General features: G+C 39.2%; 1 protein-coding gene across 6 annotated transcripts in view; it reads right to left on the bottom strand.

The window, feature by feature from the left end:
* Nucleotides 1–7,475: 7,475 nt before the first annotated feature.
* Nucleotides 7,476–18,873, bottom strand: part of Nnt (nicotinamide nucleotide transhydrogenase) — a 108,703-nt gene continuing 97,305 nt past the window's right edge. For all 6 annotated transcript variants that reach the window (XM_029468546.2, XM_029468545.1, XM_021181102.2 and 3 more), the window contains 3 exons: nucleotides 11,752–11,870; nucleotides 10,299–10,414; nucleotides 7,476–8,354 (listed from right to left, as the gene is read on the bottom strand). In XM_029468546.2, the coding sequence (XP_029324406.1) occupies nucleotides 8,205–8,354; nucleotides 10,299–10,414; nucleotides 11,752–11,870 (385 nt within the window). In that variant the 3' untranslated portion in view covers nucleotides 7,476–8,204. The remainder of the gene's footprint in view (nucleotides 8,355–10,298; nucleotides 10,415–11,751; nucleotides 11,871–18,873) is intronic.

The raw sequence follows: 18,873 nt of genomic DNA, 5'->3' as shown, positions 1-18,873 counted from the left end.
GATAAGATTGACTTCCAACCCAAAGTCATTAAAAAAGACAGGGAGGGACACTTCATACTCATCAAAGGTAAAATCCTCCAAGAGGAACTATCAATCCTGAATATCTATGCTCCAAATACAAAGGCAGCCACATTCATTAAAGAAACTTTAGTAAATCTCAAAGCACACATTGCACCTCATACAATAATAGTGGGAGACTTCAACACACCACTTTCACCAATGGACAGATCATGGAAACAGAAACTAAACAGGGACACAGTGAAACTAAGAGAAATTATGAATCAAATGGATCTGGCAGATATCTACAGAACATTCTATCCTAAAACAAAAGGATATACCTTCTTCTCAGCACCTCATGGTACCTTCTCCAAAATTGACCACATAATTGGTCACAAAACAGGCCTCAACAGATATAAAAATATTGAAATTGTCCCATGCATCCTATCAGATCACCATGGACTAAGGCTGATCTTCAATAACAAAATAAATAATAGAAAGCCAACCTTCACGTGGAAACTGAACAACACTCTTCTCAATGATACCTTGGTCAAGGAAGGAATAAAGAAAGAAATTAAGGACTTTTTAGAGTTCAATGAAAATGAAGCCACAACATACCCAAACTTATGGGACGCAATGAAAGCATTTTTAAGAGGAAAACTCATAGCTCTGAGTGCCTCCAAAAGGAAACTAGAGAGAGCACACATTAGCAGCTTGACAACACACCTAAAAGCACTAGAACAAAAGGAAGCAAATTCACCCAAGAGGAGTAGACGGCAGGAAATAATCAAACTCAGGGGTGAAATCAACCAAGTGGAAACAAGAAAAACTATTCAAAGAATCAACCAATCAAGGAGCTGGTTCTTTGAGAAAATCAACAAGATAGATAAACCCTTAGCCAGACTCACTAGAGGGCACAGGGAAAGCATCCTAATTAACAAAATCAGAAATGAAAAAGGAGACATAACAACAGATCCTGAAGACATCCAAAACACCATCAGATCCTTCTACCAAAGGCTATACTCAACAAAACTGGAGAACCTGGATGAAATGGACAAGTTCCTAGACAGATACCAGGTACCAAAGTTGAATCAAGATCAGGTTAATGATCTAAACAGCCCTATATCCCCCAAAGAAATAGAAGCAGTCATTAACAGTCTCCCAACTAAAAAAAGCCCAGGACCAGATGGGTTTAGTGCAGAGTTCTATCAGACCTTCAAAGAAGATCTAATCCCAGTTCTTCACAAACTATTCCACAAAATAGAAACAGAAGGTACTCTACCCAACTCATTCTATGAAGCCACAATTACTCTGATACCTAAACCACAAAAAGACCCAACAAAGATAGAAAACTTCAGACCAATATCCCTTATGAATATTGATGCAAAAATCCTCAATAAAGTTCTTGCTAACCGAATCCAAGAACACATCAAAACAATCATCCATCCTGACCAAGTAGGTTTCATCCCAGGGATGCAGGGATGGTTCAATATACGGAAATCCATCAACGTAATCCAGTATATAAACAAACTCAAAGATAAAAACCACATGGTCATCTCCTTAGATGCGGAAAAAGCATTTGACAAGATCCAACACCCATTCATGATAAAAGTCTTGGAAAGATCAGGAATTCAAGGCCCATACCTAAACATGATAAAAGCAATCTACAGCAAACCAGTAGCCAACATCAAAGTAAATGGTGAGAAGCTTGAAGCAATCCCTCTAAAATCAGGGACTAGACAAGGCTGTCCACTTTCTCCATACCTATTCAACATTGTACTTGAAGTCCTAGCCAGAGCAATTCGACAACAAAAGGAGATCAAAGGGATACAAATTGGAAAAGATGAAGTCAAAATATCACTTTTTGCAGATGATATGATAGTATATATAAGTGACCCTAAAAATTCCACCAGAGAACTCCTAAGCCTGATAAACAGCTTCGGTGAAGTAGCTGGATATAAAATTAACTCAAACAAATCAATGGCCTTTCTCTACACAAAAAATAAACAGGCTGAGAAAGAAATTAGGGAAACAACACCCTTCTCAATAGTCACAAATAATATAAAATATCTTGGCGTGACTCTAACTAAGGAAGTGAAAGATCTGTATAATAAAAACTTCAAGTCTCTGAAGAAAGAAATTATAGAAGATCTCAGAAGATGGAAAGATCTCCCATGCTCATGGATTGGCAGGATCAACATTGTAAAAATGGCTATCTTGCCAAAAGCAATCTACAGATTCAATGCAATCCCCATCAAAATTCCAAATCAATTCTTCAACGAATTAGAAAGTGCAATCTGCAAATTCATCTGGAATAACAAAAAACCTAGGATAGCAAAAACTCTTCTCAAGGATAAAAGAACCTCTGGTGGAATCACCATGCCGGACCTAAAGCTCTACTACAGAGCAATTGTGATAAAAACTGCATGGTACTGGTATAGTGACAGACAAATAGACCAATGGAATAGAATTGAAGACCCAGAAATGAACCCACACACCTATGGTCACTTGATCTTCGACAAGGGAGCTAAAAACATCCAGTGGAAGAAAGACAGCATTTTCAACAAATGGTGCTGGCACAACTGGTTGTTAACATGTAGAAGAATGCGAATCGATCCATTCCTATCTCCTTGTACTAAGGTCAAGTCTAAGTGGATCAAGGAACTTCACATAAAACCAGAGACACTGAAACTTATAGAGGAGAAAGTGGGGAAAAGCCTTGAAGATATGGGCACAGGGGAAAAATTCCTGAATAGAACAGTAATGGCTTGTGCTGTAAGATCGAGAATTGACAAGTGGGACCTCATGAAACTACAAAGCTTCTGCAAGGCTAAAGACACCATCAATAAGACAAAAAAACCACCAACAGATTGGGAAAGGATCTTCACCTATCCTAAATCAGATAAGGGACTAATATCCAATATATATAAAGAACTCAAGAAGGTGGACTCCAGAAAGTCAAATAACCCCATTAAAAAATGGGGCTCAGAACTGAACAAAGAATTCTCACCTGAGGAATACCGAATGGCAGAGAAGCACCTGAAAAAATGTTCAACATCCTTAATCATCAGGGAAATGCAAATCAAAACAACCCTGAGATTCCACCTCACACCAGTCAGAATGGCTAAGATCAAAAATTCAGGTGACAGCAGATGCTGGCGAGGATGTGGAGAAAGAGGAACACTCCTCCATTGTTGGTGGGATTGCAAGCTTGTACAACCACTCTGGAAATCAGTCTGGCGGTTCCTCAGAAAATTGGACATAGTACTACCGGAGGATCCAGCAATACCTCTCCTGGGCATATATCCAGAAGATGTCCCAACTGGTAAAAAGGACACATGCTCCACTATGTTCATAGCAGCCCTATTTATAATAGCCAGAAGCTGGAAAGAACCCAGATGTCCCTCAACAGAGGAATGGATACAGAAATTATGGTACATTTACACAATGGAGTACTACTCAGCTATTAAAAAGAATGAATTTATGAAATTCCTAGCCAAATGGATGGACCTGGAGGGCATCATCTTGAGTGAAGTAACACAATCACAAAAGAACTCACACAATATGTATTCATTGATAAGTGGATATTAGCCCAAAACTTAGGATACCCAAGATATAAGATACAATTTGCTAAACGCATGAAACTCAAGAAGAATGAAGACCAAAGTGTGGACACTGTGCACCTTCTTAGAATTGGGAACAAAACACCCAGGGAAGGAGCTACAGAGACAAAGTTCGTAGCTGTGATGAAAGGATGGACCATTTAGAGACTGCTGTATCCAGGGATCCGTCCCATAATCAGCTTCTAAACGCTGACACCATTGCATACACTAGCAAGATCTTGCTGAAAGGACCCAAATATAGCTGTCTCTTGTGAGACGATGCCGGGGCCTAGCAAACACAGGAGTGGATGTTCACAGTCAGCTATTGGATGTATCACAGGGCTCCCAATGGAGAAGCTAGAGAAAGTACCCAAGGAGCTAAAGGGATCTGCAACCCTATTGTTGGAACAACATGATGTACTAACCGGAACCCTGGAGCTCTTGTCTCTAGCTGCATATGTATCGAAAGATGGTCTAGTCGGCCATCAATGGAAAGAGAGGCCCATTGGACTTGCAAACTTTATATGCCCCAATATAGGGGAATGCCAGGGCCAAAAGAATGGGAATGGGTGGGTAGGGAAGTGGGGGGCGCTATGGGGGACTTTTGGGATAGTATTGGAAATGTAATTGAGGAAATTATGTAATAAAAATATTAAAAAAAAAAAAAAAAAAAAAAAAAAAAAAAGAAAAGTTAAGACTCATTTTCTAGACATTATCAAATACTGATATTGCCTGACTTGGTGAAGCTCTGACACCTGCTGAATGAAGAAACAAGAGCTACCTGTCCTACTTCAGTCCCTAGAAGAAAACAAGTCTACGGAATGATAAAGAATATCCACATGTAGGAGCTGTCTAGATATGCAGAGACATAAATGTGTGTGTGTGTGTGTGTGTGTGTGTGTGTGTGTGTGTGTGTAAAGGCTTATGCAATCTTTACTTGGATGAGTAATTTAAAAAACGAACTCCCAAATGAAACCAGATGAGAGAAAATTAAAGATGGCCAATAAGACAAGCAGATCAATGGTAGCAATTCAATGATTTGGAGAGCAAAACAGATTGTAAGACACAATGGCCAATATATTATATGTTCGTGTGTACACACACACACACACACACACGTCATTGTGGCGTGGATGTGATTTATCTTGAAAGGTTCCATCTCAAGGTCCATTGAGCCCCTTCAGGATAGATACCTAGTGAAGGTAATTAAGTCCACTCTAAGGAATAGATTGCTGCTGTCCTAGGAAGTGCATCAAGTCTCCTAAGCTTAGATTCATTTACTCAAGAACTGATTTTATAAAAGTATCAACCTGACTTTCTCCCCTTTTGCTAGCTGCCTACCTCCCATTTGGGCTCTGTCTCCCTAAGGCCAGTCATTGTGCTTCTATGCTAGTACATGCTAGGGCAAATTGTTCCAACTTTCTGGCCACCAGTATTAAGCCAAATAAGTTCGGTTTTTTATAAAAGTATTCATCCCTAAGGATTTTAAGTTCACAAGATCTAAGGGAGTTGAATTTAAAAATATATAAAAGAAAATATGGAATGAGTCATATCTGTCAGTTGTATGATTTATCAGGAATAGAGAAATCAAACAAGATTTTTATAAAAGTCTTGGATTGTTTTTTTTAATATATAAAAAAAAACATTTTTGTGGTTTTTAGATTTTGCCTCAAATAATCATCCAAGATCATCCAACTTTTTTAAGTACTTTTGTTCTTATTGGGGAGCTGCTTTGGTTTGGGTTTTGAAATAGAATCTTATGCAGTCTGGGCTCCTTTCAAACTTGCTATATGGCGGGGCCTGTCCTTCAGCCCCTGAGCCTCTTGCCTCTACCTCCCAGTGCTAAAATTGCAGGCCTGAGCCACTACTTCTTTTGGAGGAATAACTTAATTATATACTTGAAAATCTTCAAAATAAATCTTTTAAGTATCTTGTGCAATAAAGTTAAGTAAAACCAATTAGATCAGTAACTGGATGGCTAAGGACTGGCAGATATATATACATAAGATAGATAGATTTACTGTCAATACCAAAAGTAAATAATCTGAGTGTGATTGTTTATTTGTTCACTTTCTGAGACTAGTTTCAATATCTCCCAGAATGGCCTGATACTTGCGATCCTACTACGCAATCTCCTAATTGCTGGTACTGCAGGCGTGAGTGTACAGCCTGATCCTGTCTTGCTGGCACTTGTTTTTTCTATGGGAAGGCTCCAGAAAGCCAGCCAACAACAGAGCCCTGTCTTAGGGCCTAGGGCTTGTCTTTCGGATGAATGTCAGACACTGCCTTCAGGATTGACTCCCATAACTATGACCCCCCCCCCTTTTTCTCTTTCTACAACTAAAGGAACTTTGCCCAAAGGAGACCAGGCATAGTGTCTTCTTCACCTCAGAGATTCACCCCTCCTTTCTGGAAATCAACAGCCAGTTATAACACAGAGGCAGCTCCAGGTGTGTGTACCATGAGTCAGTTGCACTTACCTGGTTCCCATGAACTCTGAAGGAGTCTTGAGTTATGCACAGTAGCAAAGCCCTTTGTTCTGCCTCTAATAGCCCCGTGAGGGAAGCAGGTGCACTAACCATTGTAGATTGGTGAATACCGACGATCACAGCTGAATTACACTTCCTCATTTCCCCCAGCTTCGGAAAAACAAAAGCCCCAGCCTTCATTTTGACAAATGCTTTTTTTTTCCATATAAATAGTGCCATAAACTAAAACTGCCATGCTTTAGATATTGTAATTAGTATTTAAGACACCAAGAAAGACATCAGATTGATACTTGGGGAGTAGATTATACCCTGTACTACATGGTGCTGGGGTCTGGTCCTGTGCATTTAGTATGATCATTTAGTAGCATTCCCTGGCTTTTATCATCGGATGCCAGTAGGATCTGCCAGTTCTGAAAACCAAAAATGTCTCTAGATACCACCAAAAGGCATCTGGGGAAAGAAGTAACATCCCCTTCAATTATTAAGATTTAAATTGAATTTTGGAACTACTTTCAAAATTTAACTTGCTACTTTCTAGAAACACCTACAGCGGCTTTAAAAGGAAGAAAGGGATATGAGTAAAGATATTATTTAATTTTGTCTAATAGAACTTTTATGATAAACTTGAAGTTACTAATAACCTCAGATCCATTAGTAAATTGCATTTATTTCTTAGACATTTAAAAGAAATCTTTGCTGCTCTAACATCTCCCTCTTGCTTCTCCCTCCTCTCCTCCCTCTTCCCTGTCCCTCCTTCCCCTTCCTCCGTCCCCCATCCTTTATCTCAGACACAGTGAAACAGAACTTGCTCATAAACCTAACAGATATTGTGCATTAGAAACTTGATAAAGATGAGCAAAGTTTTCACTGTTAGTCTTTAGATTTAGAGACAGCTTTGTGTGCGTCAACAGCTTTGCTGCTTGTGTTGCTTTTCAGTAGTGGGGATTGGACTCAGGACCTCACATAAAGCGAGCACTTGACCAATTAAGCCCTAGCCCCAAGCCTTGTATGGGTTAATAACTGCTTTGGGAGACTTGGTACCAAACTGAGTGCACAGAGAGACAGAATCCTAATAATGTGCCACATTCATCTCTACTTAAGAGCTTTTGATGTAAAAGGTAAAGTCACAAAGAAAATCTAAACTTCTATGAAAGATGTTCCTTTTTTCACTGTTCATTGAAGATATGGTTAAAAGTACTGTTATTATGTTTCAGTGTCATCAAATTATATATGACCTCACAAATTACAGTGGCTTTGAAAAGCAATTCCATCTTCTAAACAATGAAGAGAGATTAACTCTACCTATTACAAAGTAGTAGGTCTTCCTCCAGTGTTAATGAGTGGAACCATTTAATGTTAGCTCTTTGTCATCAGAGACGAAGCTACATCACTTTCATGAACTCATTTATTACTCAGATGGTTGCATTCCATTCAAGCGCACTTAATACAGTCCATTCAAGAGCACTTAGTTGATTGCAGTTAAAGAGACCAATTGGCAATGGGACTTTCAAAAATACAACTTATTATGTTTAAGTTATTACTTAAACTATCTAGACCTTTTACATATTAAAATAGAAGTGAGAAAATAGATCTTTGGAATCTAGAGTCTATAGTGAAGGCTGATAACCTGCTGCAGATTTGGCATGATCAATCTGGAGTATGGCTAAGATGCAAGAGAACAGGTCAGAAGTTGATAAAGGTTTCAAATTAGTCACATTTGGCGAAAAAGAAGAAAAAAAAAGGCACTAAATGCAGGTGTCTACAATGATCACACTGTGTAATATTTTTCAGACCAACCCATATCCTGAAATCTCGAACATTCAACTTCTGAACTGATTTCTAGCTACTGAAAGGGAATTTTAAGAATCCAGTGGGGTTGCATCTAAAGTGAGGCTGCTTTTTCACTGTGGACAAAATACTCTTGCTTTTTGGACAATGGCGACAGTACGTAGGTAGGCCATGAGAATTTCCAATGCTTTTTGAGAAGCATGGGGTGCTGATCTTGAAAATCTTCATTGTTTTGTGAGGCTTCTTTGGGTCTTGAGAGCTTTGCTCATCTATGAATGCCTCCTTTCTCTGTTCTTGCAACCGAAGGCATCGGCTGGATCTTCAATCTTCATTTCTGATAGGATTCCCGAACTTTGGCCTGCAGAGCATCACATGTCTTCTTGGCGTCCCCCAGAAGCATGGCTGTGTTAGGTTTGTAGAAGATCGGATTGTCCACAGCAGCGTAGCCAACGCCAAGGGACCTCTTCATGACAATGACCTAAGAACCAAAGATTGAAGAAATTATATTTGACAGGACGGGCTAGGCTCAAAGCACTGCCTTTTCCTGGTTTTGTTGTTTTATTTGTACATTACTTTTTTGACTTTTATTTATTTATTTAATATATGAAAATATAAATGCACAGATACAAGGCACAGGTGGCATCTCCATACAAGTGAGTATTAGTCAATACTTAGATCAGGTAAAACATGCATCCCTCCTCACGTCCATCATGGATTTATGGTGGCGAAAGTCAAACTACTTCATTCCAGCTTTGTGAAATACACAGGACTTTGCCCATAGAGCCCAGGTGTGTAAAAGCACACAGGACTTCCTCCTCAAGTGTGAGCAAGGCCCATCCCACTACTAATTATTCAATACAGAGATTTTTAAATGTATGTTTACATTATATTAATGATCATTTTTCATCATACTCTTATGCTCGTTAGAGGGATGTTTGTGTCAAAAAGGCTGCAGTGGCTTTTCATCCTTGTGCTTTTTTTCTACTAAGTCTGTGAATAACATCTTCTCATTGGAAAGATAACACTGTGAGCTCATCTGCTTTTCTATGAATAAGCTAAAGAAAACAATCCCCTGCATGAGCTCCCACTTGGAGATTACAAACAAGTAGGGAAAATGGTATGACTCTTGTCTACCGCTTCAGAGTAAACTAAATCAGATAGTTCTAGGACAAAGGCGTGTCAAAAACAAAATAGCTTCCTTCAAAAAGACAACTAAAAAAGTAATAAGATATATGGACCAAGGACAATAATGGGGTTAGTTGCCATAGAAACACCATAGTGACATAGATAGGCACACTGACATTTATTACTGATTTTGTTACTCTGCAAATGTCAGGTTGGTTCTTAAGAAATTGAAAACCTCTGGATGGTCTTCTAGAACATATGATCTATTCAAAAATGAAAGCATTAGAAATATGTCCGTGCCTTATATGACATTAGTACAATAATGCAAGTCTTAAGACTTTCAAATATTGACTACTAGTACAATAACAGCCTTATATACACGCGCAAGGACACTTTGCTCATCTCAAACTCGTGTATTTACAATAAAAGAAACAAAACTAATGGGAAATGTTCATTATGTTACTAGAATCCTTTTAAAGTTATATTTTATTTTATTTTATTTTATTGTGTGTACGGGGCGACGTGTGTACATGCAGATTTTGTAGCTGGAAGGTGTTCAAAATCTAGTGCTGAAGTTACAGGTGGTGATGATCCTCCTGCTGTGGGTGCTGGGAACTGAACTCTGGTCCTGTGCAAAAGATCAGTATGCACTCTAAACCACAAAGCATCCCTCCAGCCCCGACATTGCCACAGTTCTCACAGTGTGCGCATGGTCAGAAGCAATAAAGAAATGAGAGGACTATTTAGAAGCCTTTGAATTCTCCAGAATCCAGCAGCTAGCTTTAACACAGGAGTCATATGCATGAGTGAAGCTTCCTTTCTTGTGCCATGTTATTGTTTTAAGTTTTGAAATCGCCTCTTCATTAAACAGTCTGTAACAACATACAAATACCCCATAAAAAATAAATAAATTGGAAAAAAAAATGTGCTCATCTTGGTATATGAAGGCGATGATACTGACTCACTGTCCCAGAGGGAAGCCATCTGCTTCACTGGACTTAACCTGGAACTTGGCCAGACACACTCCAGTTGCTCACAGGACCTTTATTCAGCTGCAGTTACAGATTCTGTTAATCCAGCCACATAATCTCATCTGGTTCTGCTCACATGGTCACTCAGGATCTGTGGTGTCCAGGGAGCAGAAGGAAGCCCGACACAGGGACAGGTCCCTAGGCTATGTTTGTACTCCTGAGCCTCCTAAAAGGCATCGCCAGTTCTCATTAAGTGACCAAAGAAAGTTCTGCACACGCACATTTCAAGTGACTCTGAGAATGAACAGTTAAGTCTAAACGTGTACCTGTTTGGACTTCCAGACCTCAAGGACTGGCATGCCTGCAATTATAGAATTGGGATCTTCTTGAGCCGCTGAATTCACAGTGTCATTTGCTCCAATGACAAGAACCAAGTCGGTGTCTATGTTTGAAAACAGAGGGGAGGGACAGAAAATATGGAACACAACAGGTCACTCGCACTTCTTTTTAGGCAAACTATAGGGATATTTTTAACAATAATAAAACCAAATTCTTATAAGAGGCTAACCTGTGTCAGGTACTACATACAACTCTACCAGAAAATGTCAGAGAACTAGAATCCAGCAGTGGGCCCTGCGCAGATGGGGCTTTGCTGTCCTGACTGAAGCCTGCTTTATGGTGCTTATCCTACCAGTGGATCTACCTCATCTGACTTTATAATGCTTTTATTGTCCCTGGAATTAACTTGCCATTCACATGATTTTATAAGATCTGAATCCATTTTCAACTCTCAAAATGACCCATTAAGATGCAATCTAATGTCAAAAAAAAAAAAAAACCAATGTCTAAAAGTCTGTACTGTATTAAAGCTGTGTCCATAATTCCTGGAACTGGCTGGTTTTACACATAATTTAACAACAGTTAAATTTAAAAAGGAGCGTAAAATTAAAAGGGCCTAAATTCCCTCTTTAAGGACTGTAATTTAAATTATCTAAGGATGTTGCCAAAAATGCCATGTGCATCTAGACATACACACAATTTCATTGTTGCTATTTTTTCCCAATAAACAGTGTTTTCTTTTTAAGTTTACAGTGGATACTTGCCAGAGGGAACGGGTCTAATTTTAACAAACATGATCTCGGGCCAAATGTCATTACCATTCCACATCTACACAATGACAGCTATAAAGTACAGTGCCTTATCTTATGAAGTCCTAGTACTTATAAGTGAAGGGGGGAGGGTTAAAGGGAGGCAGAGAGGAAGAGAAGGAAGGAGGGAGGGCGAGAAGCAGAGACGGGGAGCACACGAGTTACTTCACTGGTCATAACTTGGTACAATAGAAAAACAGTAAAACTTCAGACACCAAGAACTCATCCACAGAAGCAGTTCTATAAATGAGGACACTCTGGTGAGTGCAGAGTTCAAGGCTACAAGCTACTGAGAGTGGAGATCTGGACTCAAAAACCAGACCTGCTCAGGTTTCAGATTCACCTATGCACTGTGTCCCGGGGTTCTCAGCACCCTTCAGCTCTCCCAGAAGAATAAAATTTCACTGTGCTTCCAACAAGGCTGCTGCAGCTTTCTGAATGAGATCTTCCACTTACATTCACTGTGAGTGCACATTTATCATCTTCACATCACTCTTTATCAAACTTGGCAGTTTTCGCTGACCCCACAATCATACTCTAAATACAGTACCACTTTGTGCATAGTATTTAAAGGGAAGTTAAAAATCCGTCATCACCACCCCTCCCCCCTCCCCTATCCCCCACCGCTTACCTGGGAAATCACTGTTGATCTCATCCATTTCTAACACAATATCATAGGGCACTCCCGCCTCGGCCAGGAGCACATTAAGCTGACCAGGCATTCGGCCCGCAACTGGGTGGATTCCAAACCTGGACAGGAGACAAGTAAGCAGCTGGCTTTACTTGATAGGCCAAGTGTACAGAGGGTCCAGTGTCCCCTCCAAATCTGTACTCCTTGTTCTTGGCACCTCTGCTTTCTCCTAGCTCTATCTGATCTCTGCAAGCAGAAGGGGAATTCGGCGAGATATACGGCCATTCGCCATTCTAAAACGCTGAAGTTGGAAAACCCAGTGCCTTGGGACTTACAAACTATAACTTCCTTCATAAAAGCAACACTGTAACTTTGGAAATTTACTCTTCCATATATGTCTTAGGTGAACTTTCGATGGTATTAATTAAATAATATTCCCTCAAATTTAAAGGCGTTATATTTTCTCATGATAGTTTCTGATAAGTTCTAATCTCTTAAAACAGCCATTTAGGCTGGAATTGTTTCCAATTTAAAAGTTAACATCATGCCAACAAACATTGTGTTAATGTTCGCTGTAATTAAAGGTGGAGAAAAAAAATACTACACACCTGGTGTTGAAGATGCACAATTTTTCAGACATTGATACAGAACATCACAAAATAAAAGTGACAGTAACACACTGGAGTGTTTAAAAGACAGAGGACATAACACCCAGAGTTCTACAGTTAAAGCAAGAAGACTGAAGCATCAATTGGTTTCTTCCAGTCAGACACGCTGTCCTTTGTATATTAATCCTATTTCTTGGCCGCCATATTTATCTTTCAATACCAGGCACCATGTCTGCCACATATGAAGGGTTCACAAAAAGTAAATGAATGAACAAATTCAGAGAAGAAATGTCATTTGCAGAATCTCTTGATGGGTATTCATCCAACCACAGCTTTAATGGGATTGATGGAGGCTAGAAAGGCAGGGAAGAGGTCAGAAGAAAAAGCAGTCCTCCATTTCAAAGTCTGTCTAGAGCTTCTCACCAGCTCAGGGTCGGGAATTCCAGCACAACTAACATTTGCTGTGAAGGTTGCCTGCGTAGAAACAATACTCCTCTTACACACAGATATTTCCCATCATAATGTTAAAATGGCAATCCATTTATCCATTATCCTTAAGACCTAAGCATATATATCATCCCCCATCAGAGACGCTTCTTCTTGCAGTAGAAAGGACTACAGAGACTCACAGCTGAACAACACACAGAGGAGGAGAGACTTTGGAGCATTCTGGCCTAAATGGGATGTCTTTATCACAACCCCTCCCCCAAAGGATCAGAGAGATATGTAAAAGAGGGGGAGGAAAGATTGTAAGAGCCAGAGGTGGTGACTGCATGGAAACAGCATTTTCCAGACACAATAGGACAGACTGTACATAACAGGCGCCCATACAAACTCAGAGACTATGACAGCACATAAGAGAACTGTGTATGTTCGAACCAGAAAAGAAAATCTCAGCACAGAGGAGGGAAAGTAGGTGCAGAATCCCAACCTTAGCCAAGAAGCTATTTGCAACTGGTAGCTCTTGGGAGAGAGAGAGAGTCAGTTTTCCTTACAAAAATGGCATTGAGTCTATCAACCACACTCCTGGGCAGGCATCACGCTCACCAGTAGTTGGCTAACACAAACAGAACTCCACAAGGTTCTTTAGTAGGTTTTGTTGTTGTTGTTGTTGTTTGGGGGGTGTTTGTTTCTTTGTTCGTTTGAAACAAAAGAAGGAACATGAAGTTGGGTGGGTAGACAGGTGGGAGAGAATGTTGAAGAAGAATATCATCTGTATATTGCACGAAATTCTCAACAAATAAGTTAAAACATTGAGAGAGAGACTTGTGTATATATGGCCTTACTATTTTTCCAGCTACACATGTACATTTTTTCTAATCTTGCAGGATCCCCTATTCATAGTAAAAGATATGTAATAACACCCCCTTATGTAACCTTTGTCACTTACATGTATATCTGACCAAATTAAAATGCTATCCAAATGATTCTCAGAGCCTCTGCCTACTCTCACTCTATCAAAAAGAGAGGAGGGGATCTAGAGAGATGGCTCTGCAGTTAAGAGCACTTGCTGCTCTTCCCAGGGACTGGAAGCACACGGCTCCCAATTCCCAAGGTTGTTCACAACCACCTATTTAACTCTAGCTCCGAGGAATCTGGTGCCCTCTTCTGGCTGCTGTGCATACTGCATGAATGTGCACATACTCTCACTCAACCTTGTTGTTCGTTCACCTTGAAGCAACACAAATAACTTAGGATAGTTAGAAGCTAGCATCTAAGGCTATGAGAATCAGGGCACAGAAGTGGAGAGAGAATGTATAATTTAGTCCACCAGAGAAGCCCACAGACTGGGGTTTCTATTTTAGCTGACAGCCCAGTATACACTCCATGTTTTTCTTTTAGAATTCAATGCTCTGTGCCTCTTTGGTTCCACTTTTTTTTTATTTAATTTCAATTTTCTCTTTGTTTTTAATACTGCATTTGTTATCTTTAAATTTCTCTGTCTTCCATCTTTATGTTTTAATACTGATGTCTTGGACCAAGTTTAAAAAAAATTGAGACTCTTGGACTATATTAGCTCTTGTTCTAACATCTTGATTAGCTACAGACTGCATAAAGACAATATTTCTGTTTGGCTAGTTGTGAAGGGTAAATAATCACCAACCTAACCATCATGTTACAATGACTATCCCAAAGGAGGGATCATTTTGTATATCTGTTTGCATAATAATTTATTACCCTGAGCTTTGGGGCTCTATGTTTGGAGCAAACTACATGTAAGATTATCAAAAGAAAATGCCAATGTTTTGAGAGAAATAACAGAACACACTCAAATTGGTAGAAATATATATGCATGCTGATGAGTCACATGAGTTTATAATAATTCTGGCCCTTGTGGCTGGCGAATCTCCAAAGTACATATTAAAATTAATTGTATTAGACACAGGTTGGCCATAACCAGCAATTTCCACAAACTGACTGGCCAAAGCTCATCAATGATCCATCATCACATGAAGAATATCCAGAATGATAGCACAGAAAGACTACCAGCCTTTTGGTTCTTCCCTCTGGAGCAGCAAAATGATCCTCTCTTAGGCACATACTTTAAAGCTGAGTCAGCGATCCCTGACCACAACGGGGCTCTACAAAGGGGAAATAACTGCTAACTCGGAATCATAGACAGATCGTCCACGCACCCAGGACTTCCTTCAGCTCTTCCTCCTACACCATTATTGCACATGGGCATCAATGTGCTCTTCTTAGCAGCAGCTCCTTAGCAAAGGATCCAGCCTTGCTGGTCGATGGCCACAATCCCTACGTTCTACTTCAGCCCTCAGTTAAAAAAAGAAGGGTTGCAACAGCATATCCCAGGAAGACACACTGGTTGGTAAAATCCTAAGTCTCTTTCTAAAGGAAGAATTTAGGGTTCGGGTAGCAGTTAGAAGTTCTCATTGCACAGGAGAGTTAACAAAGACCTTTCCCTGCAAAGTGCTTTATACCAGCACCAAACAAATGGAGGCCTTAGTAACTGTGATGGTTTGAACAAGCACGGCCTTTCCACAGGCTCACATATTTGAGTGCCTGGCCATTGGGGAGTGAAAATTAGAGAGAAATTAGGAGTTGTGGTCTTGTTGGAGGAAGTGTGTCACTGGAGGGTGGACTCTGAGGTTTCAAAAGCCCATGTCAGGCCCAGTGTCTCTCCCCTCCTGCTGCCTGCAGATTCAGATGTAGAACACTCAATCACTCCTTCAGCAGCATGTCTGCCTGTGTGCCACATGTTTCTCACCATGATAAAAACAGACTAAACCTCTGAAACTGTACGTAAGGCCCAGTTCAAAGCTTTCTTTTTTAAGAGTTGCTGTGGTCGTGGCATCTTGTCACAAAATAGAACACTGGCTAGGACAATAACCCAGTATTACAATATTCTGCTCAAATATGCCTTGGTAATAGAAATGTTTATCATGCTCATCAATTAAGTGTGTATTTTCTAATATTCACATATTACAAAACAACACACATTTTTTTACCTTACAACACATTCTAGGTTGCTTTTGTAATTTTTACCTTGAAATGCTAACATAGTATATAGTAATTACTAATATAGTTCCCCCAAAAGCAGGAAGTCCTTTGTACTTGTATCAAGAAAAAAAAAGAGAATTGATATATTCAATATAGATTAAATCCAATAATTATGAACACTGAACATTAGACTCACTGGGAACTTGGTGATAGCTAATATTCACATGCATGTTTATGCTGATGGAGTCAAATTTAAAAGTCTACAGATACCAGTAGGCAAAACAGTATTATTACTTTGACAGACCCATAAACATCATCACTGAAGTCAGTGTAATCTCTGCAAGTATCTCCCAGTACTTTTTGTTATTTTTGTCTTTCAACTACGAAAATTATAGTCTTTGATGGAACCTTGTGTAACAAAGAAGCTTAGTCCTCAGTTACCAATCAAAAATAGGCTCAAACCCTTTGGGGGGAAAATGGAGCAATGTACTCTAATGAAACAACCCAATCTTCTGGACCTTTTTAATTAACAAAGAAAAAATAAAAACAAGTAAGAATGTACACAGAACTATCCATGAATATCAAGTAACTGGGTAAAATCTGGGATGGGAGCAATTCAAAAGTATAATTTTTTAAAAGCTTCTTTTATAATCCACGATGATATAAGCCCTGCTCTTGCAGCTCTTTGCAACCTCACATTAGATTTTAAATGCCCTATGTTTTAAAGGAGACACAATGACATCAATGTCCATGATGACAGACTTTGAAAACAGTATGTCCCAACCAGGGTTCACTGTAGCAGTTGTTCTTGGGCATGTAGGGCTATTAAAGATTATAAAATATTCCCCTACATGGGTCCAACCACAACCATCCAAATAAACCCTATTTTCCTGTTGACATTATGGAAATGTCCATCTAGGTCAACTATGAATCATGAAGAATGGTTAATTGAATTGAACATTCTAATTCAACAAATTCAAAGAAACTAAGTACAATGGGGCGCCTTCCTGAAGTTTCTAGTATTTTCTCCAGCTTGTAGATGCTGAAGTTTCAATTATCAAAAGGCTTCCTAGACATTTTTTTAAAGACATACTCTATAACCTTCAACTATTTGGTTTTAAGTCTTTTTTAGTCCATGTGCAAAATTATTTCCATATTTAGTATTATTGAAGGGTTACCTTCCCTTCCTTTATGGTGATTTTCATTTTAAAAGCAAACTGTATAAGGGAAGCAATGCATATTGACAATATCTTGGAATTCTGCCTTCCCAAATCCACTGCCTCACAATTTTCTTAAGTATTTTGGAAACTGGTAAATTAGGAAAAAGACAGGGAGAAAAGAAAAAAAAAAAAGAGGATTCATTTGCTGAAAATATACTTCTGTTTTAAAAATATAATTATTTCTAAGTCATTAAAACTATTGTCATAACTCCTACTGGGTTGCCATGTCCAGTCTTGATATGAGGGTACATGCCTAGTTTTACTGTAACTTGTTATTGGTTGATATCCCTGGGAGGCCTGCTCTTTTCTGAAGGGAAATAGAGGAGTGGATCTTGGGGAGTGGAGAGGAACTGAGAGAAGTTGGGGGAAGGGAACTATGGTCAAGATGTTTATGACAGAAGAATAGATGGATGGATAAATAGATAGATAGATAGATAGATAGATAGATAGATAGATAGATAGATAGATAGATAGATAGATAGACTTTTAAAAACTGTTTTAAATACTTGTAATTTTATGTTGCCTCGGTATCCTTTGGAAGACAGCACTATCACAGTCATCAAATGCAGCGTAGCCATCCTTGACAGTTTGCAGCTTTCTGTCTTCTGCTCCATGAGGCTGATACAGAGCCATCCCTACACAACTGAGCTATGCTGCAGTCTCACTGTAGCCAAAGATTCCTACCCACTTTCTCTAAACTCATGAACTAGAGCTCCTCACAGAGAAATTGTTCAGGTACTTCCTTGAGCCTTAGTAAAGATCTGGGCTTCTAGGTATCTATCTCTTTGTGACCTCAGCTACTGGGCTGAACATAACAGTTTCCCTTCTAAGCTTCTGAATTTGCCTTAATTGGGAAGATTACTACTCCTCCTCTCTCCGGGATTTGTAAATAACAAGCTGTTTCCATGATGTCACACAATTTGTTAGACTTCTTCTTCTATGTTAACATGAGGCCAAGCAGAGCAATTCAGTCAGGAGCCCAGAGAAGCCAGATTAAATCAGTCATCTTAGATTAGACTGTATAGCAGCTACAAGCTTCCAGGCCTACATCTAGGTAGTTAGAACAGAGAAAGAAACGCTTTTATCTGCACAGCTTGGGTTCGGCTCTCATCTCATCCCATCATCTGAGGAAATAAAAGTGACGTCTATATACCAGACTCTCTACATCCAAATTAGAGGAATATCACACCTTAATAGTAAATTGGACTTTAAAGATCTCACTACCTTAAAGCCATCCTAGGAGAGGAAACAGTTATTTAGAATTACATCACTTATACATGGTGTTCTGTCCCAGAATGTGTTAGAAATCCCTCTGTGAATGCAATAAAGAGTCCTTCAAGGACCTCTGTATTCTAGATTTGCATGTGACAATAATCCATTCTGAAGAGGGTCCCTGAAAATAATAAAAGAGTTAGTTACTAGAGTCAGTAGTTTTACATTTTAGTTACACATTTCTCCTGTGGAAAATATGGCAGACTGAAAAGAGAAGATCTTTTGGTCTATCAAATACTTATCCAAAATTTTTCATTGACAGTCATAAGTTTCTTAAAAAACACAAAGGGAGTTTTGGGACAACAATTTTAGCAAACTGTTTTGAAATAGAAACTTTCTAAAATATGAGGTCAGCATAGTAAATGTTACCCAAATCATCTTTGGAAACTCCAAGACAAGCTGGGTGAGGCTAATCTTTCTCATCAGAAGAGAATCATGGTAATGATGAGATAAAAAATATTCATGGCAAGGCAGCTGCTGTCCATAAAAATCAATCACTGAGAAACATCACGCAGTCACTCTCTCTGGTGAGGTTTCATAAGTTAAATACAGATGCTGTGCTT

The sequence above is a fragment of the Mus caroli genome, unplaced genomic scaffold (genome assembly GCF_978045245.1).
Source record: "Mus caroli unplaced genomic scaffold, Mus_caroli_1 scaffold_15, whole genome shotgun sequence".
Classification (NCBI taxonomy): domain Eukaryota; kingdom Metazoa; phylum Chordata; class Mammalia; order Rodentia; family Muridae; genus Mus; species Mus caroli.
The sequence above is the reverse complement of the archived record's forward strand: the minus strand, read 5'-3'. Positions and strand labels throughout refer to the sequence as shown.